The 19018-nt window shown below is 41.9% G+C and overlaps 1 protein-coding gene across 1 annotated transcript in view; it reads right to left on the bottom strand.

Moving 5' to 3' along the window:
* Nucleotides 1–19018, bottom strand: part of F5 (coagulation factor V) — a 65597-nt gene that overhangs the window by 10265 nt on the left and 36314 nt on the right. The window contains 8 exon segments of the mRNA XM_079107115.1: nt 511–586; nt 1355–1471; nt 3509–3688; nt 6159–6366; nt 7338–7574; nt 10105–10279; nt 13619–16139; nt 17311–17523. Of these exon segments, the coding sequence (XP_078963241.1) occupies nt 511–586; nt 1355–1471; nt 3509–3688; nt 6159–6366; nt 7338–7574; nt 10105–10279; nt 13619–16139; nt 17311–17523 (3727 nt within the window).

Genomic DNA, 19018 nt, shown 5'->3' with positions numbered 1-19018 from the left:
CCAGACCTTGGTGATGGAATCTTCTTTCAGCCGTGTGTTTGGGTCAGTTTGTCAATTCACCCTCCCAGCCTTTTCCTTGCACACAGGTCAGCAGCTTGTGTTTTATCAGTTTCTGTTGGTGTGGCTGGCTGCTGACTGCCTCCATACCAGGAAGATAAGGGAGGGACCCAGATGGGAACCTTCATCATCCTCTTGATCAAGGCCTCAATCTTGGAAGGATTGCAGCAGACTGAGGAAATTTAGGTGTGCCCTGACATAGAGTGGATGGTCCAGTAAAGCTTCTGGAGTAGATGAATGGTTGGCGCAGGCAAGGGGCCTTATTAATGGGGACTATAACTAACAGGCTCTTAGCACCTGCCCTCATGCTCCTCCCACTATCACATGAGCACCCCGAGATGAGCTGTCTTATTATGTTGAGGAGAGCTGACCCACAGTGTTGTCATGTATGGTTCCACAGGGTGTATACTGCACAATTGTAGAGTTGCCATTCACAAGCCATGATGCTAATACTTACTCAGATACTCAGAAGCCTTGATCTGTGAATCAGATATGATACCAGTGCTTAGTCCCATTGGCATCTTACATTCTATAAAAAACCGAACAATGATTAGTTTTTGCTTAGAAAATGTACACAACTAAGTAAGAGATCCTTGGTTGGTAACTGCTTTTACCAGCCTTGTGTGGCATGGACTTAAATATGTTTCATTATAAAATAGGAAGTGCACTAGCAAGACTAGTGCTTTAATTTTAATAGTGCCACCCCAGAGGAAAAGAACTGAAATTCTGAAATGCGGCTGGTTGTTAAACCTACTTCTACCTGCTTGGATCTTAAAGTAAGCTATTTTACAACTCTAACTTCTATCCCTCGTGAGACTGTGTTCTCAAACATTGACCAGAAGTTACAGATTATCCCTACGCCACCAGGGAAGAGATTGCCAGCCGGGCATGTGCCTGGATGTGGCACAGTGGTGCTCCACAGGTGTCTGTCAGTGAAGGCTGGTAGGTGGCAGATGGAAACTGAGTTTCTTGAACTGATGTGCCAAGTTCAGTGACTATCTCTGTCATTTGTGTAATTCCTATTACATTTCCTCCCTCCTGTTTAGGAACCTGGAGAATTTCTTAAATATTCTTTCTGGCAGAAAGATCAGGAGGAGGGATGATTCCCTGAGTAAGGGCTGCCTTTGTTCTGAGCCATTCTGGCATGGTTTCAGTGCCATCAGACCTGGGGCCGGAGTAAGAAACCTCTGGCTACAGATCACGCCTTTCTCCAGGGGGTTATCAGGACTGAACATTCATGATCTAAAAGTTGGGGTGCTCTCCTGCTCATGAACAAGACGTGGCTCTTGGGTGGTACCTTTGTCTATGATGAGAAAAGGTGTCTGCATGCCCACTCGCTGGTTTTCTCCAACTTCTGTGTCCAGAAGCCACCAGCCAGGTTTTGATGCTTTCATTTCAAGAGTTGTAAATGAACCTCAAATAGAGAGTTAATATTATGATTGACAGCTCTCCAAGGGTCCTACAGCCCCTGCATCACAGAGGCTGTAGCACAGAATTTAGGAGTCGTCCGTTTCTCTAGGCAAGCCTCAAGTTGCAACTGACAGAACCAAAACAAGTATAAAACAACACACACACACGTTACTAAAAATGAACCACCCCACACTGGAAAGCAGCTTTCACTTATCTAATGTGATGTTACAGGTCACCCATGGCCAACAAAGTTTCACAGTTCCAAGTATCAAGGTAACCTTCAGGCCTCAAAAATATTGTTCATGTTTCCTTCCTTTTTTCATCTCTCTTTTCGGTTTTTAAAATAAGAAAAATCAAAACAAAACATCCTTTCCTTGTATTTTCAAATTTTCTTAGAAAACTTACATATTTGAATATTTATATAAACTTGTTTTGGAAAAGCACTGAAAGAATGAGGTTTATATGACCTCATGATTATTTATTATGATACCTTAACATCATCCTTTGCCAGTTAACGTTGTACTAAAATTCTATTGAATATGACTTGAAGCCAGTTGCCCAGATTGTGAGTGAAAATTAGTAGCCTGTGGTCATCGCCCTCAAACACACTGAATGTGATCTCTAGTTCTTCTGCCTCCAATCAGATACTCAGGTTTGGAAGTTTAGATGACCAGGTCCACGCTGGCTGCTCAGTCCATTTGCAGGCTCTTGGGAAGTGCAGCTGATGTGCTAATACTTGGTGAAAAAGAAGCAGTAAGCTGGGCTGGGTGACGCACACCTGTAATTCCAGTGGCTCAGGAGGCTGAGGCAGGAGGATTGTGAGTTCAAAGCCAGCCTCAGCAAAAGCAAGGCACTAAGCAAACTCAGTGGAGACCCTGTCTCTAAATGGAAATACAAAATCAGGGCTGGGGATGTGGCTCAGTAGTTGAGTGCCCCTGAGTTCAATCCCCAGTGCCAAAAAAAAAAAAAAAAAAAAAAAAAAAAAAGAAAAAGAAAAAGAAAAAGAAAACCCCAGAAGTGGCAATAAGTTTGACCCAATTCTTTCTGTCTCTAATTTTAACAGAGTGGGTCTTTCTAGATTTATTGGGCAATCATGGTGTGTGACAAGCAAACAAGAACCCCTCCTCCCCTCCACTCACCAAATCAGGTCTGTGTGGACTTGTGGACCTGCATTTGAGCAGAGTCACATGATGACGATCCTTACCCAAGGGCTTGTCAAGGGACAGCCTTTCAGTAACTCCTTAGACATTACTGTGGAGGGGAGGCTACTTGGGAATCCCACCCAAGATCAAAGTCTCTGAGAGCAAAATCTCGCTTTTATTGTCTGTGTTTTAACCAGCTTCCTAGGTTTCACTATGCCCACTGACATTTGAGAATCAGTGGCACCCAGCACTGGTTCTGCTACCTGAACAGATACACCTACAAGCAACTCACTGGCACACTGAAGTCCTTTCTGATGATTGTGGTTTGCTTAAATCTATATTTTCTCATTATTCTACATATGAAGAGCCATAAATACCTTTGTTATTGTTCATCTTTTACAATCATTAACAGACAAACAAAAAAGAACTTTTCTCTCCAAACATCTGCATGTGTCAGTACAAATTATGATTCCTGGACCCCATATTGTCAGGGTGATAGAGCCAGGAGTAGAATTCAAGAATGCAGAGGTCTAATTAGTTTCTAATCTCCCTCCCAACAGAAAAAGCTTCAGCTGCCTCAGCCCTCTGGGGTTCATATTGTCATTGCTGGAGAGCCACTCTGCTCAACAGACAGCAGCTTGGGAGAAACACAGCATCTCTGTTGAACCACATCTGGCCACACATTTAGCCTGTGTGGGCTGCACTCATCATATACTAGCTGTTTTGTACACTGTTTACAGTTTGGTATATGACTTTGCCTCAGATCTACGGCAGAATCCTGTGTTCTGACCCCTTAGGTAGAGGATGCACTGGAGAGAAGGAGGGGGAGTCATGGATACTAAGGTTGCCCTATCTAGCTACTTCTCAGCAGTGACCTCTTCCATTGCTCATATCTTTACCAGGCAGAAGGGGCCAGACCCCTAACTGGTGCTGCTGAGTGCCGCGTTCTAGCAAGGTCTGGCCATGAAAGTGAACCACGTGAATGTCCTGGGAGCCGCCCATGTTCATCAGGTGCAACCTCACCCACTCTTGCTCATACATTCTCAGGCCAGGCAAGTTGTAGATCATCCCGTTGATGGCTGAAAGGACGGAGAATTGCAATCAATTGAAACCTGTATACACCAGGAGGAGGCTGATAAGGAAATGTGGGGCAATCCACCCCCCCCCCAACCTTCTCGTTACTCCACATTCCCAGACCCACCCAGGCATAGAGAGGGCCCTCTGTGCATCATAAGACCAGCGAAAGGCTGAAACAGAACCAGAACCTTCAGGTCCTCCTCCTGTCCTGTGCACCAGCCTCCAGGAGTGCAGTGAGCTCCTTTTCCACCGTTTCCCACTCTTCCCTGTAGTATGCCTCTCCCTGTCTGTGCTTTACTCATCTAGTCTTCACATTAATAGTGCAAATGTCCCTTTGCCACATGATGGAGATTAATTTGGGCAGATAATATAATACAAATCTGATGTGAGAGTAAGTAAGGGGACAAGCAGCTCGTCACCTTGAGGTCTCCTGAAGTCAGAGTTCCAAGGCAAATCTGGAACTCCAAGTTTATCCTCAGTGTTCCCACCACCCATAGCCATTTGATTTGTTTTCTGTTCGATTTGGTGGCTCCTCTGCCCCCTTCTTAGCTTAGGTGTCTAGGGTTCTCTCTTTAGTGAAGTGTGTGTGTGTGTGTGTGTGTGTGTGTGTGTGTGTGTGTGTGTGTTTAAAGCACCTGGTAAACTTGATTCTCTTACAAATACAACACAACATTTTAATGATAAAGCCTAATGCTACTGAGCATTTAACTGGAACAGAAGAGAGGAAAAGTTTCTCTTGCTATTATTATAGTAAAGGAATTGATGTGGAATTCCTGGAGCCAAGTTAGGGGAATCACGTCAGGTAAGGGAGCAGCTGTGGACTTCCTTAGAACACCAGCTCTTACCCCTCACCTTAGCTCTGTTAAAAAAATAGAGCTCACGAGAGTGCAAGGCATTGTGACGATGATTAGGGGCACTCCTGACCTGTCCGTCAGGAAGTGGAAGTGAAGACCTGACACGATGGGTGCTCAGTAAACACTTAATGAAGCTGAATGAATCCACTCTTTAGTCACCAGTTCACATGTTTGCTGAGCCTGTTCTTCAGAGGCAAGGCACTGAGCTAGCGGCTGGGGACTCAGGGGGCCTGTCTGTAAAATACCCTGGTAAGTATCGCAGCATGGGGATTACCACATTACAGAGACTCCGACTGCAACACACTTGGGACTAAAGCTAGTCCAGATGCTTTTGAGTCTTTCTGTGATGAAATTGAGAAACAGTTTCTCCAGGGTTGTGAGTCAAGGGCACAGCCAAGAACCACCCAGTCTGATTCTGCAGCCTGTGCCTTCCTAGAGGCCATGGCTTTCTAAAGTGTGCTTCCTGCTCCTGAGACCAAGCACACTGGGGCTGCAGATGGTAGGAGAGAAGGGAAGAAGCTCTGCTTTCAGCCTGTTTGTTAGTTGTCTCTCACTCTGCTCTACACTGCTTAATAGATAGGTCTTTTTAATGTTTGAACTTTATAGACCTATTTGTGATTAGTAGAGTCCATCCTTGATGGGTGGGATTTGGAGCAGATCATAAATCATATTCCTTGCCTGTCTCTACCTCAAAGTCCCTTTATGGGTGACATCATTAAATGTCTCCTAGAAATAGAAGAAAGGTTAAAAACAAGAGAAGATAAAAGAAGGGTAGCTTGAGCACTCGAATGGGAGAAGAGGGAAGAGAGATATGCCCAGTCTTGCTGGCTGGCTGGAGGTGTTGCATATAACAGATTTTGTTTGTTTCCTTAAGCAATAGCAGCTTTCTTGTTACACTGAGTGACCCGCTACCCAACTCAGGCCCTCAGAGATCAGAAATCTTGAACTACACCCCATACCTCCATTCTCCAAACTCTGAAAACATGGCTTATTAGTCTTCATTGTTTTCTAATTGCAACATCTCCTCCTTATTTATTTATTTTTAGCTGTCCACAAAATCCTAAATTCTGCCTTTCTCTAAAACTGTTTGCAATTCAGTTGGCAATGTACAGGCTAAATTTCTGAGTGGGCTTCTGGGTGTACTTTCTTCTGCTCTCTTGCCTCTCTCCTCCTGTTACCTGCTCCCTTGTTTCCTCCCTCCTAGTTTCCTCATCACAGGCCACCTGGTATGGCTGCCACCTGATAGCTGCTGGAGGGAGAACATAGGACATTCGTTCTTAGTAAAGACATGCACGGTCATCTTGTCTGTGTAGATACTTGCTCTTCCAGAGATCATGAATGTTTATGAGCTTCTTAAATTGCAGAGTAACGTTACAGCCTTTGCCATGCATGCTAGCAGCTGAAGCGTGTGGCCTTGTCTTGGGCAGTTCTGTATGCTGTTTCAGACTCTCTGCACTCCCTCACCTGCCCTGTCACCTGCCAGTGTTCAAGAACTGGTTTCCCTGTAGCTCCCGGTTCCTCAGAAGATCTAATGTCTAATCTTGTGAAACCCTAAGGGCAGAAATCACTGTGACCCAGTGTGATTAGCAGAGATTAGATTCAAGTTGGAAGTCCCTACCATGAAACTCATGGGAGTTTTTTACTTCTGAAGATTCGCGTCTCCGAGACCCTTTGGACTTCTCATAGTACCAGCTCTTCTTCTCGTCAAAGACCATAAATAGTAAGACGAATTCTCTCATGTCCATGGGCATGTTGCTCTCCTTGTGAAGTGTTCCTTTTCGGCAGATCACAAGGGGACCTATCAGGCCAGAGTGGACATCTCTCTCCTGTAAGAGAGGAAGAGCAAATGGCACGAGTTCACCTTTGCTCAGGATTGCTTTACTCTTCCAGCGATAACTAATCATATTGAAAAGGAAATCTCTTCTTAAAGGCTCTAAATTTGAAAATTATTAATCAATAGCTTAATAAATGTGGGCACTTATCACTTAATTCTGTTGCATTCCTCTGATTATATTCTTTATCCCAGTAATGATGATAATAATGATATTGATAATACAATGGATACTATTTTTTGAGCACCTGTACTATATTCTTGGCTCATTTAATCCTGACAATTGTCCTCTACGATAATGAATATAAATTTGTTCATTAAACAAATATTTATCAAGTGCTGTATACTATTATCTCATTTTTAATTTTGGAAACTGAGACTGAGAGAGGTCAAATAATTTGTGATAGAGTAGGAATGTAAATCTAAGTCTAGGGGCTAGGGATGTACTTCAGTGGTAGAGTATGTATGAAGCATGTTTGGCTCAACCCCCAGCCCCACACACACACAGAAAAACTAAATTTGTGCTCTTCCAACTGTACCTCAAATTAAGAAATCCTTTTTAAAAATTATCTGAAAAACTTGTATATATTTATCATGTACAGCATATTTTCTGGGATTATATATACACTGTAGAATGCTAAAGGAAGTAGTCCCAATCTTTCAGTCCTTCTGTAAAGAGCAGAAGAACACTGCTTCAATAAAGCGCTCTAGAAAATTGCAAATCAAACACTTTTTTACTGTAGACTCAGGCACTGTAACTGGGAGCGAGCCATTTAAATAATCCTCTCTCCTGTCCACTGAATAGGAGTGTCTCTCTCCCTGTTGTGGTAGCTGTGGACGGCTAACACACCCTTCCACGTCCTCATGGAAAGCTAGGCAGACTCAACACAGAAATCCAATCCTCGCACAGAGCAGACTCCGGCTGTGAGGCTGGGGATGGTGACAGCCTCAGATGGAAAGACCTACCGGGCTCACGGAGGAGTAGTAGGCCCAGATCCGACAGGCAGAGCCAGGGCTCTCGGGCCCTGAGCGCTCGGTGGCATGCCACACATATGTGTAACTGCTGTTTGGCTTCACAGCATTATCCTCTTTAAACCACTCAGGAGAGTCATCTTCATAAGTCTTTCCTTCTGATGACTTTTCATAGGAGAGTCCATGGGCATGTAGGGAATATGGTCTGGATGCTAAGTTTTTAAAACGTACCTAGAACAAGGAACAATCCACAAATGTACTTGAGCTTAACAAAAATCCAGACCAAAAAATTGTCAGCATGATGGGCCAAAGTAGACAATTGTGAGATCAGAGCACTTGCAATTGCAAAGCACCTTATTCATAATATTTCATCTACTTCCACAACCGTCCTGTGAGATAGTGCTCAGGTAGTTTACCCAGAAACACCAAAACATGAAATCTCATGCCCAAGGCTAAAGTGTTGACATTATTGACAAGTGAAATGATAGTGATCGGCGCTGAGGTTTGAAGTCAAATGAGGCCTGGCCTTGCTTGTGACAGGCTTTCAAGCTACTGGCGAAGAGAGATATGCACATGTGAACCCAAGCCACAAGTCCAGGCAGCAGGTGCTGTAGACAAAGGATACATGGGTTTAGCTGGGAGTTCCCCAGAGGAGCAGCTGTTTGGTTGAATGTTCAGGAGAGAAAGTTCCTTAGACATGGAACTAGCCCTTATAGAATGAACACGGTCTCAGCAGAGGGAGAAAGAGGAACAAGGCTTTCAGGGTCCCAGAAAAGCACAGACAGGCCTGGGGGGGTGGGCGAAGGACAAGTTTGGGGGATAGCAAGCATCTGAGTGGCTGAAGTACACAGGGCTGGGTGGGACCTGGTGGGAAATGTGGCTCAAAGAACACCAGGCTGGGACCAGATGATGGAGGATCTTAAATGCCGCATGGGGAGTCTTCGTGCCCCAGCACCATCTGGTCTCTTAGCCTATTTCTTCTATAGTTTCTCGTGACTAAAATCCCCCTAATCTTGAGAGAGGATTCTTGCCTCCCATGTCTTCATGGAACAAGTAGAGTAGTTAAGATCCTTGCATTCTGCTATGATTTGGATCCTCAGGTTCCCCAAAGGTTGTGTGTTGAAGGCTTCGTCATCAGCCTGTGATACTGTTGACAGGTGGTGGAATATTTAGGAGGTGGGAACCAGGAGAAAGAAGAGTAGGTCACTGAGGTGCTTCCTTGCAGAGGATATTGGGCCCCCAGCCCCACCCTCTCTCTGCTTCCCTGCTGCCATGTGGTGAGCACTCTGCTGCTCCGTGAGCTTCTGCCACGTTCGGCTCGCCTCAGCCCCAAGAGCAATGGAACCAAGCAACCAAGGACTGCATCTCTGAAACCATGAGTCAAAATAAATCTTGTCTCCTTTAAGTTGGTCATCTCAGGTATTTTGTCACAGTGACAGGAAACTGATTAATACATATTCTTGTTCTCCAATGTGCATTTTAAAAAAGAGCAAATAGTCACTGAAAATTTGACAAATGCTTAAATAGATATAAAAAGGTTATATTTCTGGATCTAAAATAGCTTACTTTAGACTCAGGACCCTTTTATCACCATCACCACCACCACCACCATCATTATTATTATTTTGTGAGAGGTTAGGAAGGATGGGGGAGATAAACTTTGTAATAAAAACTACTAATGAGGAGAGGCATAGAAACAGGAACCAAGATAGCATGTGCTATAGACAAAGCATGAATGGGTTTAGCTGGGAATGCCCTGGAGAAGCAGCTGTTTGGTTGAATGTTCAGGAGAGGTTGGAAGAATTAAAGAATTAAAGGCATGGAGCTGGATACAGGATTTTTAAAGGAAATGACCAGAATTGGGAAGATACTTTGGGAACTTGCTTACTTCTGAAGGCTCAGAGACACACTTATTTCCTTTACTGGTTTTCTTTAACTTCACTCTATTTTCTTTTAAGAAAATACCAGGAGATACTGCTAAATTACTGCCCTTGCCACCTCTGCTATTGCTATGAAACTCAGTTGAACTGTTCCTGAATGTGTTAGTTTTCTGTTAGCTTCACACAGGTTAGCTTTAGATAGAAATTATAGTGTGACAATGAAATATTACTCAGACATAAAAAGTGAAATTATTGCATTTGCTGATAAATGGATAGAACTGGAGACTATCATACTAAGTGAAATAAGCCAATCCCCAAAAAACCAAAGGCCAAATGTTCTCTCTGATATGCAAATGCTAACACACAATGTGGACAGAGGGAAGCATAGAAGTTCATTGGATTAGACAAAGGGGAATGGAGAGAAGAGAGGGGGGATGGGAATAGAAAAGACAGTAGAATGAATCAGCCAGAACTTCCCATGTTCATATGTGAGTACATAATCAGTGAAACTCCACATCATGTACAACCACAAGAATGGGATCCTAATTAGAGCAAGTTATATATACTCCATGTATGTATAATATATCAAAATATACTCTGCTGCTATGTATATCTAAAAAGAATAAATCAAAAACCAAGAAAAAACCCAAGAAATTTGTATGATATCCTCCAAATTATATAGTTTTCAGCATTTAAAAAATTGTGAGTTTTTTTTTTTTTTTTTGTCTTAAAGATTGTCAAATTGCTTGGCAAGCAGTCTTTGAAAAAAATGTGATTATTTGTTAATTCTGGAGAATTCATTCACCACCTTCACCTTTACAACCTCTGGTGCTTGTGGAAATTCCTCTGATGATCTTAGTAGCACTCAAAAGTTGACTTACTTGGATGACATCATCCACTTCAGCTCTAATAACAGGACCAAGAATGCCAAGATGCTCCTCATACTCCCCCTGAGGGTCACGTTTAGTAAAAGTGCTATCAAGATACTTTCGAAAAACGACTTTCTTATATGTGGTGTCCTCTCGAAGGTCGTCAGTGTCTTCATTGTCCATTTCACTGAAATGTTAACAATAGGGTTTATTTAAAAGAAGAAACTAAAGACTGTTAAAAAGAATTTAGGAAACTGTTTCTGAATGTAATATTTAGCACAGAGTCTTTAATAAATACTTGATGGATGAATTAATGAATGAAAAGGCCCACCATTGAATATTTTCTAACTTCCAACTCACATATCATTTCCTAGGTACGTCTTCCTAAGATTCTTTGGACTAGGTCAAATCTTTCATATAATTCCTCATATTTCTTTATATAGTATATACAGTGTTACTGTATTATTATAGTATATACAGTAGATTCCTATAGTATTCCTATAATATATGTAGTCAATTATGTATGCTTTATTTGTGAGATTTTTATCAAACACCTGAGTAAATGAACAAATATAAGTATATATTAACATAGATTTTAATATCAAAGGCAGACAAGGTGCCATTCACTAGACAGTGTCAGAAGTAGAACTTGGGCTGTCAGGTGACAATTGCTAGCTGAGTTGGAATGTCACCTCTGTGGAAGGCCCTGGGTGGATGAGTGTTTTGTACCCTAGAAGCAGCCACTCTCTGCTTTTGCTAAATGCATTACTTCTAATCTTTTTGACATTGATCTGAGCAAAGATATTTTTGGCTATGACCTCCCCAAACAGGTAACAAAAGTGAAAATAGACAAATGGGATTTTATTAAACTAAAAATGTTGTGAATAGAAAAGGAAACAATCAACAGAGTTAAGAGACAATCTATGGACTAGGAGAAAATAAAAACCCAAATAACCTGATTAAAAATGGGCAAAGGACCTGAATATGTTTTTCTTAAAAGGAAAAATACAAATGGCCAAAAGGTATATGAAAAAATGCTCAACATTACTAATAACCAAAGAAATGCAAATTAAAACCACTGTGAGATTTCACTTCACATCTTTTAGGATGTCTTATAAAATATACAAGAGGTAATTGTGAGCAAGGATGTGGAAAAAAGGGAACCCTGTACACTGTTGGTACCGGGTACAGTTAAATTAGTTTATAGCCATTGTGGAAAGCAGTGTAGCAGTTCCTTGAAAAATTAAAAATAGAGCTACCACATGCCCAGCAATCTCACTTCTGGGCATGTATCCAAAGAACGTGAATCAGAGAGACCCCTGCACTCCACACTCACTGCCCCGCTGTCCACAACAGCCAGGATGTGGAATGAACCTAAGTGCCTACAGTGAATGAATGGATAAAGACAATGTGGTGCGTATCCACGATGGAGCATCATAAACTTTAAAAAGAAGGACATTCTGTATTTTTAAAAACATGGTGAACCTGGAGGGCACAGGCACAGAACACAAATATCACATGATCTCAGTTATATAAGGAATCTGGAAACATTGAACCAGAGAGTAGAGTGGTAGTTACCAGAGGCTTTGAAGAAGGAAAGATGTTGGTCAAAAGATACACAATTTCAGTTTGTTAGGAAGAATACTTTCAGGAGGTCTATTGTACAATATGGTGACTATAGTTAATAACAGTGTAGTATGGTCTTAAAAATTACTAAAAGTAGATTTTAAGTGTTCTCATCACAACAGGTAAGTATGTGAGGTAATGCATGTGTCAATTAGCCAGAATTAGGCATTTCAAATTTACATATATATATATATATATATATATATAAACATGATACCCTAAATATATAAAACAACATCAACAACAAAAACCTGTGGCACACACAGCAATCTTATGGAATACTACTCAGCAATGGGATGAACTACCGATACATGCAAAGACTTGGATGACTTTCTGGAGAATTATGCTAAGTGAAAAATGCCAATCCCCAAAAGTTACATGTTGCACTTATGTAATATTCTTGAAATGACAAAAAAAAAAAAAAAAATACAGAATGAAGTCCAGTGCAGAGTTGTCAGCATGCAGGAGGTGGTGGGAGGAAAGTGGGTGTGACTACAGAAGGGCAGCAAGAGAGACATTTGTGGCGATGGAATGCTCTTCATCCTCATGGTATTGATGTCAGTATACTGGTTGTGATAGAAGATTATAGTTTTGCAAGATATTACCACTGGGAAAACAGGTAAAGGATACAAGGAATCTGTGTTATTTCTCATAACTGCATGTGAATCTACAATCATCATAAAATGTTTAATTAAAAATGTAAATACAGGTCATTATTCTCCATGTATTCTCATTAGCTCCATCTGAGGCCAGTGGTTGTCAAATTCTCCCACTGACTCTCAAATCTCCCAAGCCTATGGAAATAAGTCAAAAGCTCATCTGTCAAACACATCATATTTGTTATAGTCCATAACCATCAACAGAAAATTTTACTCTGCCTTCTTTCTGGTCGTTCTCCCCTACTAGCCTCAGCCATACGACTCTGAGCATAGAACACAATCTCAAAGAACACACAGAATGGGCAAAACAGCTTTGCCATAAAAGTGGGTTGTAGGCCTTGAGTGGGACCCACGATCTTGAAGGAGTGATTCCTACCCTTTCTGCTCTGCACAGACCCTAAGAGCTATCCCCTCAGGGTCTTCCTTAGAACTCCTTGGATAACTGGTTGTTCACATAGAGTAATGAGTGCTACCATTCAGTAGGAAGTCAGGGAGAAAGTATTTTAAACAGAGTTCTAACATGGAAATGTCAGGCATCAGATTAATGAGCTAATATGCCTAAGTCACACCATGTATTATGTTTGCATACTCTAATTACACTTTTGTTTTTAATTAATTAGTGTAACAGGTGGCTCTGTAAGAGCAGTGAACTACTTTTAGACAAGTTTGTGCACAGTCACCGTGCAGTAAACCTGAGAGCCTGTAGTTGACTAAGCCTTGCTCCTTTTCTCCTCTCTCTTCTCTCTTTGTATCTTCAGCCCAATATGACTTTCTTCCCTAAGCAATACCAAAATTGAAAATGATATTTTAAGAAAGTGCATGGATCCTTTATAAACTCTGTGTTGTAAACAAGTAAATGAAAAAGGAGATTTCTCCATCAGAATTTGAATTTGAAACCAACTTCAATTAAATCATAATGATTATCTGATAGCTATGAATAGAAGAAACTGCACTGGAGCAAGAAGAAGGGTAGAACATGTGTGGTAAGAGAAGAAGAGACAGGAGGTTTATTTACCTCTAGAATATCATAGACTTTCCACAGGACTGTCTCATATTGTCCAGGTATTATCTAATGTAGAGAAACTAATTTTTGGAATTGATAAAAATAAATTTTACAGGCCAAGTTGCAATTGGGGAACCAAAGGTCATTTGCCTAGAATTATCTACCCACACTATTGGAGTTCCTTTTTTATAATCAGTAGTCAAAGAATGATAATATAGAAAGAGAAAGCTAGTCAAACCTTTGTGCAAATTTTGAATAATCCCAGAATATTTCTTCAGCAGCAATATAATAATACTTTCTGTTTCCGTTGTTGCTGCGGAGGTACCAGGCTGCAATGCTGTCAGGGTTTCTGGAGGAATTGATGTCTGTCCTAGTATCAGTTTGGTAAGGGTCATCATAGGCCACATAGTCCATTTCAACATAATCTTCTTCGCTGCTTTTGACTTCCTGCCTTGGAATGATCTCAATGTAATCTCCATCATCTCTGCTGAGGCCCACCACAACCAGTGGATTAAATTCCTTTGATACAAAAGCATCACTGAGTGTTGGAGACGGTAGAGGAGATGGCATGTACACAGGGTCTGGATTAGGAAAGGTCTGATTGAATTCTGAAAGCGGCAACAACTGGCTGGACTCAGAAGGGTAAGATGTCTGGCCAAGGTCTGGAGGAGGCAGTGTTGGGCTGAGATTAGGAAGATGGATTGTCTGACCCAGGTCTGGAGAGAGAGTCACATGGCTGAGGCCTGGGGAAAGGGTCATCTGACCCCCATCTGGGTCCAGGTTTGTCTGACCAAGTTCTGGAGAAAGGGTCATCTGACCCCTGTCTGGGTTCAGGGTTATCTGACTAAGTTCTGGAGAGAGGGTCATGTGACCCCCATCTGGATCCAGGTTTGATTGACCAAGTTCTGGAGAGAGGGTCATCTGACCCCCATCTGGGTCCAGGTTTGCTTGACCAAGTTCTGGAGAGAGGGTCGTCTGACCCCCATCTGGGTCCAGATTTGCTTGACCAAGTTCTGGTGAAAGGGTTATCTGATCCACATCTGGGTCCAGATTTCTCTCACCAAGTTCTGGAGGGAGGGTCATCTGACCCAAATCTGGGTCCAGGTTTCTCTGACCAAGTTCTGGAGAGAGGGTCATCTGACCTGGGTCTGGGGAGGGTATTGTCTGGCTGAGGTCTGGGGAGGAGGGGGTCATCTGACCCTCGTCTGAAGAAAGGAATGGGTAACTGGGATCTAGAGAGATAGGTGTCTGCCAGCCCTCATGTTCCAATGAAGGGGACATGTGACCCATGCCAGTAGGGTGGAACTCATGGCTCAGGTCATAGTCAAGCACCTGGCTGAGCTCTGGAGGAGAGGACCTGTGACTGGGGTCTGTATAATGTGTTCTATTAGGGTCTTGGATAGGAAACGTGTGATAGTGTTCTTCTGGGGGCACTGTCTGAGAAAGATCTGGATGGGAGCTTGTCTGGCTAGTGTTATTTGGGGTCTTTTGATTATGGTCAAGTGAGATTGTCCAGTCAAGATTGACAGATGTGGATGTCTGATTAAGAGATGTTTCATTGGACTTGTGGGATAACAGGGAATGATTAAATCTCCTTTCTGAAAATGTGTTGTAGGCCTTTCCTCTTAGAGGATTAAATCCTCTTGGAGAAAGAGGAACACGGTGTTCAAGCTTCTCTTCCTTTTTCTTTTTTCGTGTTCTGATGAAAAATGGTCTTTTCTTCAGTCCATTATTTCCTCCATCCTGTCTTATCTGTAAGGATTTATGTCTAACTCCAGGGAACTTTGGGTGGTCACTAGGCATGTCAGGCTTGTTTATAGGAGGAAGGCTTCCTCCCCAAGTCCCTGAGACATTCTGGGGGCTATTTGGGAGCTTACTAACAGCTACATCTTCATCAGTGTCTTGTATTATTTCATAGCTACCCTTTTCAGAAACCAAATGCCATTTTCCATTCAAAGTCTTAGATGGATTCTTTTGTTTTAAGAGTAAGGGCTCACTTGGAAGGTCCTTCCAGGGTCTCCTTCTGGAAGAAGTGTTACCATGGTTTAAATGCCTCCCAATTTTGTAGGCTGGTAATTTCATCCAGGAGAACCTGTGCTTTGCTACTCGGTCCCTCTCTGCCTTAGATACCTGATGTATGGAATGCTCCTGATTTCTCAGTCCTTTTGCCCCAGGTGGAAGCAGGCTTATCCTTGTGACATCTGACTGCAAGGGATCTTCTAGAGGGTCTTCAGAATATGGGCTGGAATGCTCTGCCGTGGAAGTGTTGATAACCGAGTTCTCACCTAAGCCAACAAGGTACCCCAGTGGGGGACCAACTTTGGTGGCTCCTGAGTGAGGAAGGGTTTTCTGAGGTTCTGTGGGATTATTAGCTATATGCCTACTACTGTTACTTGGGGAAGAAAAATTTGAGTCAATAGCTGTATCTCTTCTTGGGAAAATGGACTCGGAGTTGTCCTCCAGAGCAAGGGCAGTAAGGTTGAACTCATTCTCTTCCTGATTCAGTGATGAGTTTCTGAATGACCTGATCCCTAATGACGAAGCCAGTGTATCCTGGTAATCATCATCAGGGCTGTCCTCTTCGTGTTCATTTTCCGAAGATTCACGCATCTTCCGTGTTTCCATGACTGTAGGAGCTAGAGGTTCATAGATCTCATATGAGTCGTCCTCGTCATCCCGGATACACTTAACATCCCTGAATCTCAGCTTGAGGTTTTTGCTTCTTGGATTGGAGTTCATGGTAGTTAACATCCAAGTTCCTTCAGAAGAAGAAAGAGAGAAGAGATGGCTAAAGGTCCAGGAAAAGATATGAAAACACTAGGATCCATTGTGGCGTGTTCTTTCTAGTGAACTTTAGTGGGGATGCCTCAGTGTGGATGATGGACCACTGCCAGTCTGTGAACTGAATTACTGGCCATGATGACATAAGGAAATAAACCAAGAATAATGTATTTTTAAAAAAAATGTTAGAGCAATTTAACATTGCTGTGGCATTGGAGCACATGGTAAGTGTACTTATTTTGTTTAACAGAATATTGACCAAAAGTATTGGTCAGTGGGGATTCGGGAGGAAAAGAAGCTCTTCAGCACAGATACTTCTAGAATCACTATTTTAGAATGTATTAATAAAGGGGTGGATCAAGAATAAAATAGACTTTGGATATCATTAAAATCCTGTTAGCTCTGCATCTTGTTTGAGAGTTGGAGTTAGGGGATGATGTTGTCTACTCCAACAAATAAGACATATTTAGGCATTTCTAAGAAATAATTCAGGTGGGGCAAGTGCTAGTTTGAGTCTCTCTGAAATGGCATGAGTGGCATGAATTGCTGACACTCAAGATTTTCTGGATGTCTCCAACAGTCACCACTTGTTGAGTGCCAGGCACTTAGTGCATACTATAACTGCTGAAGCAGCTTTATAAAGTTTTATTATACCGTCTTTCAGATGTATAATTTGAGGCTCAATGAGGCCAAGTAGCTTGTTCAAGTTTATAAGAGATGGAGTGGCAGAGCTGGATTGGAACTAAGGTCTAACATGCCAAAGCTGTCCTGAGGCAGCCTTGAAGGCACTGTATCTGATGATTGCTGACTCTGGGTAGCATGGTAGTCTTAAAAAGTTGAAAAGTGCATTTTAATAAAAGGAAATGCTCTTCTGAGGTCAAAATATTTGTGCTTCTTCCTCAAGGTTATGCTGTATCCTGCTGTGGTGTGTCTTTACTTCCCACTTGGTCCAGAGATTCTATCAGTGAAAACCACACGAAAGGACTGAATCTATTTAAGTCATTAACTTCCCAAATAGAAATTGTGGAAGGATAGCCTGCAGGGGTCAGGAAGATGGACCCACCAGCAGTGGTCATCTGGAGAGCTGCAACAGACTTTACCAGAGGTTCAAAGTCAGCTTTCTCTCCAAGTGTCCATGCTCTTACTCACCAACATTATCCATTGTGACAGTCACAGATTCTCCACGCATCGGGAAGAGGGTCAAAGTGTCCTCATGCTTCTTTCCGTAGATGAATGAGTGACCAGTGAAATGAATGGTCAGAATATCATCCTGGGTCCCCACACTGCAGAAGTGCCACTGGACAGTGTCATCGAAGCAGAATCCTAGAGTAGGTATGCTCTCAGGCACATAGCCATTGATAGCTGCAAGAGTGAGGGCTGTTAGAACTCCAGGTGCCACCCAGAGGCAGCATCTCCTTCTCCCTGAGGCACCTGTCCAGCATTCATCTGGCTATGTCAAATCAGTGTTCATTCAAGATTACACTTCCAGGTCTAAGTGTGGCTAGAAGGTCAAATGCAGACTTCCCCAAGGGAGCCTATTCTAAGTTAGCTAAGAGAGCAATGCCAGGAGAGAGACAAAGCCTTTCGTTCATTTATCTGAGGTATGTTAGATATCTCATATTCTGTGCTGTCTTTGAAGTCAATTTAGAATATTGTCCAGAATAATTCTACTTGGAAGAACAATATAAGAAATTCATCTTCTTGAAATATTGGTCATTGAGTAAAAACGAATGTTGCCCTAAAAGAGCCTATTTAGCATATTTTGACATTTTTATTGCCATTTAATCTCATCTGTATAAGTTAAAATTTTCATTCAAGTGTTAAAATATTTTAATTATTTTTAAAATATACTGCTTTATATAGTATCTTTCTTATGTACTAAGTGTGGTAATCAAATCAAAGATCTAGTTTCTATGAACAGGACTGACATCTGCTTAGATTACCACTATACCTGTAGTGCTGGTACAGTGCCTGACACTTGTCAAACTTTCAAGTGGGCACTTAGTACATGCATGTTGAATCACTGATGTAATGTGTCACTAGTTTGTACCCTGTTTTTAGATGGTTGTCTAGATGGTTCATAGCTACACTGTCCAATGTGGTGATCTTTGGACACTTGAAATGTGGTAGATAAGATGTACTGTAAAAATAAAATGCATGCTGGATTTCAAAGACAAAAATAAAGTAAGTCTTATTAATTTTTATGTTGATTGTATTTTGAGATGATAATGTCTAGAATATAGTGGGTTGAATAAAACACATCATTAAAATTAATATCACTTATTTCTCTTTCCCTTTTAATGTAGCTACTAGAAAATTTTAAATTACATGTGATTCATGTAATTTTTATTGGACAGCACTGGTCTAGGTTCACTGCTGAAATGAAATTATGGGAAGAAAGATGAGAATAACTTCCATTTAGAATGATATGTCATGGCACCTATCGGTTCTGGTAATCCCCAGTTGTCAGTCATTTGGAGCTATGTGAACAGACCTTGGAGAACTCATCCTCAGAGTTATGAGTATCAGAGAAGGTGACTCCTGACTCTGAGGCACAGGAGGGCCCCTGGCTGTAGTGAAGTCTGCTTCTAGCTGCCTCAGTGAAAGTTCTCTTGGATTCCCCATGGCAGTGAACTTTGGAACTGCAGCAAATGGCTGAACCCCAGCTAGGGAATTCTTCTGTTCTGAACTTTTTACTGCTCACTTAAAACCTCTTCATGCATTGCCTTTCCCAGAATCTTGAGTCCCCAGACTCATTTTGCTTTACTTTGACTTGACAATCCAGCTTTGGATAACCTATCTTGTTTCCACCCTGGCCTTAATAAGGAGTGTTCACCCTGCACAAGTGTTAAGTCCC

Source organism: Sciurus vulgaris, assembly GCF_902686455.1.
Source record: "Sciurus vulgaris genome assembly, chromosome: 12".
NCBI lineage: Eukaryota > Metazoa > Chordata > Mammalia > Rodentia > Sciuridae > Sciurus > Sciurus vulgaris.
This window is presented reverse-complemented; position numbering and strand designations above follow the sequence as displayed.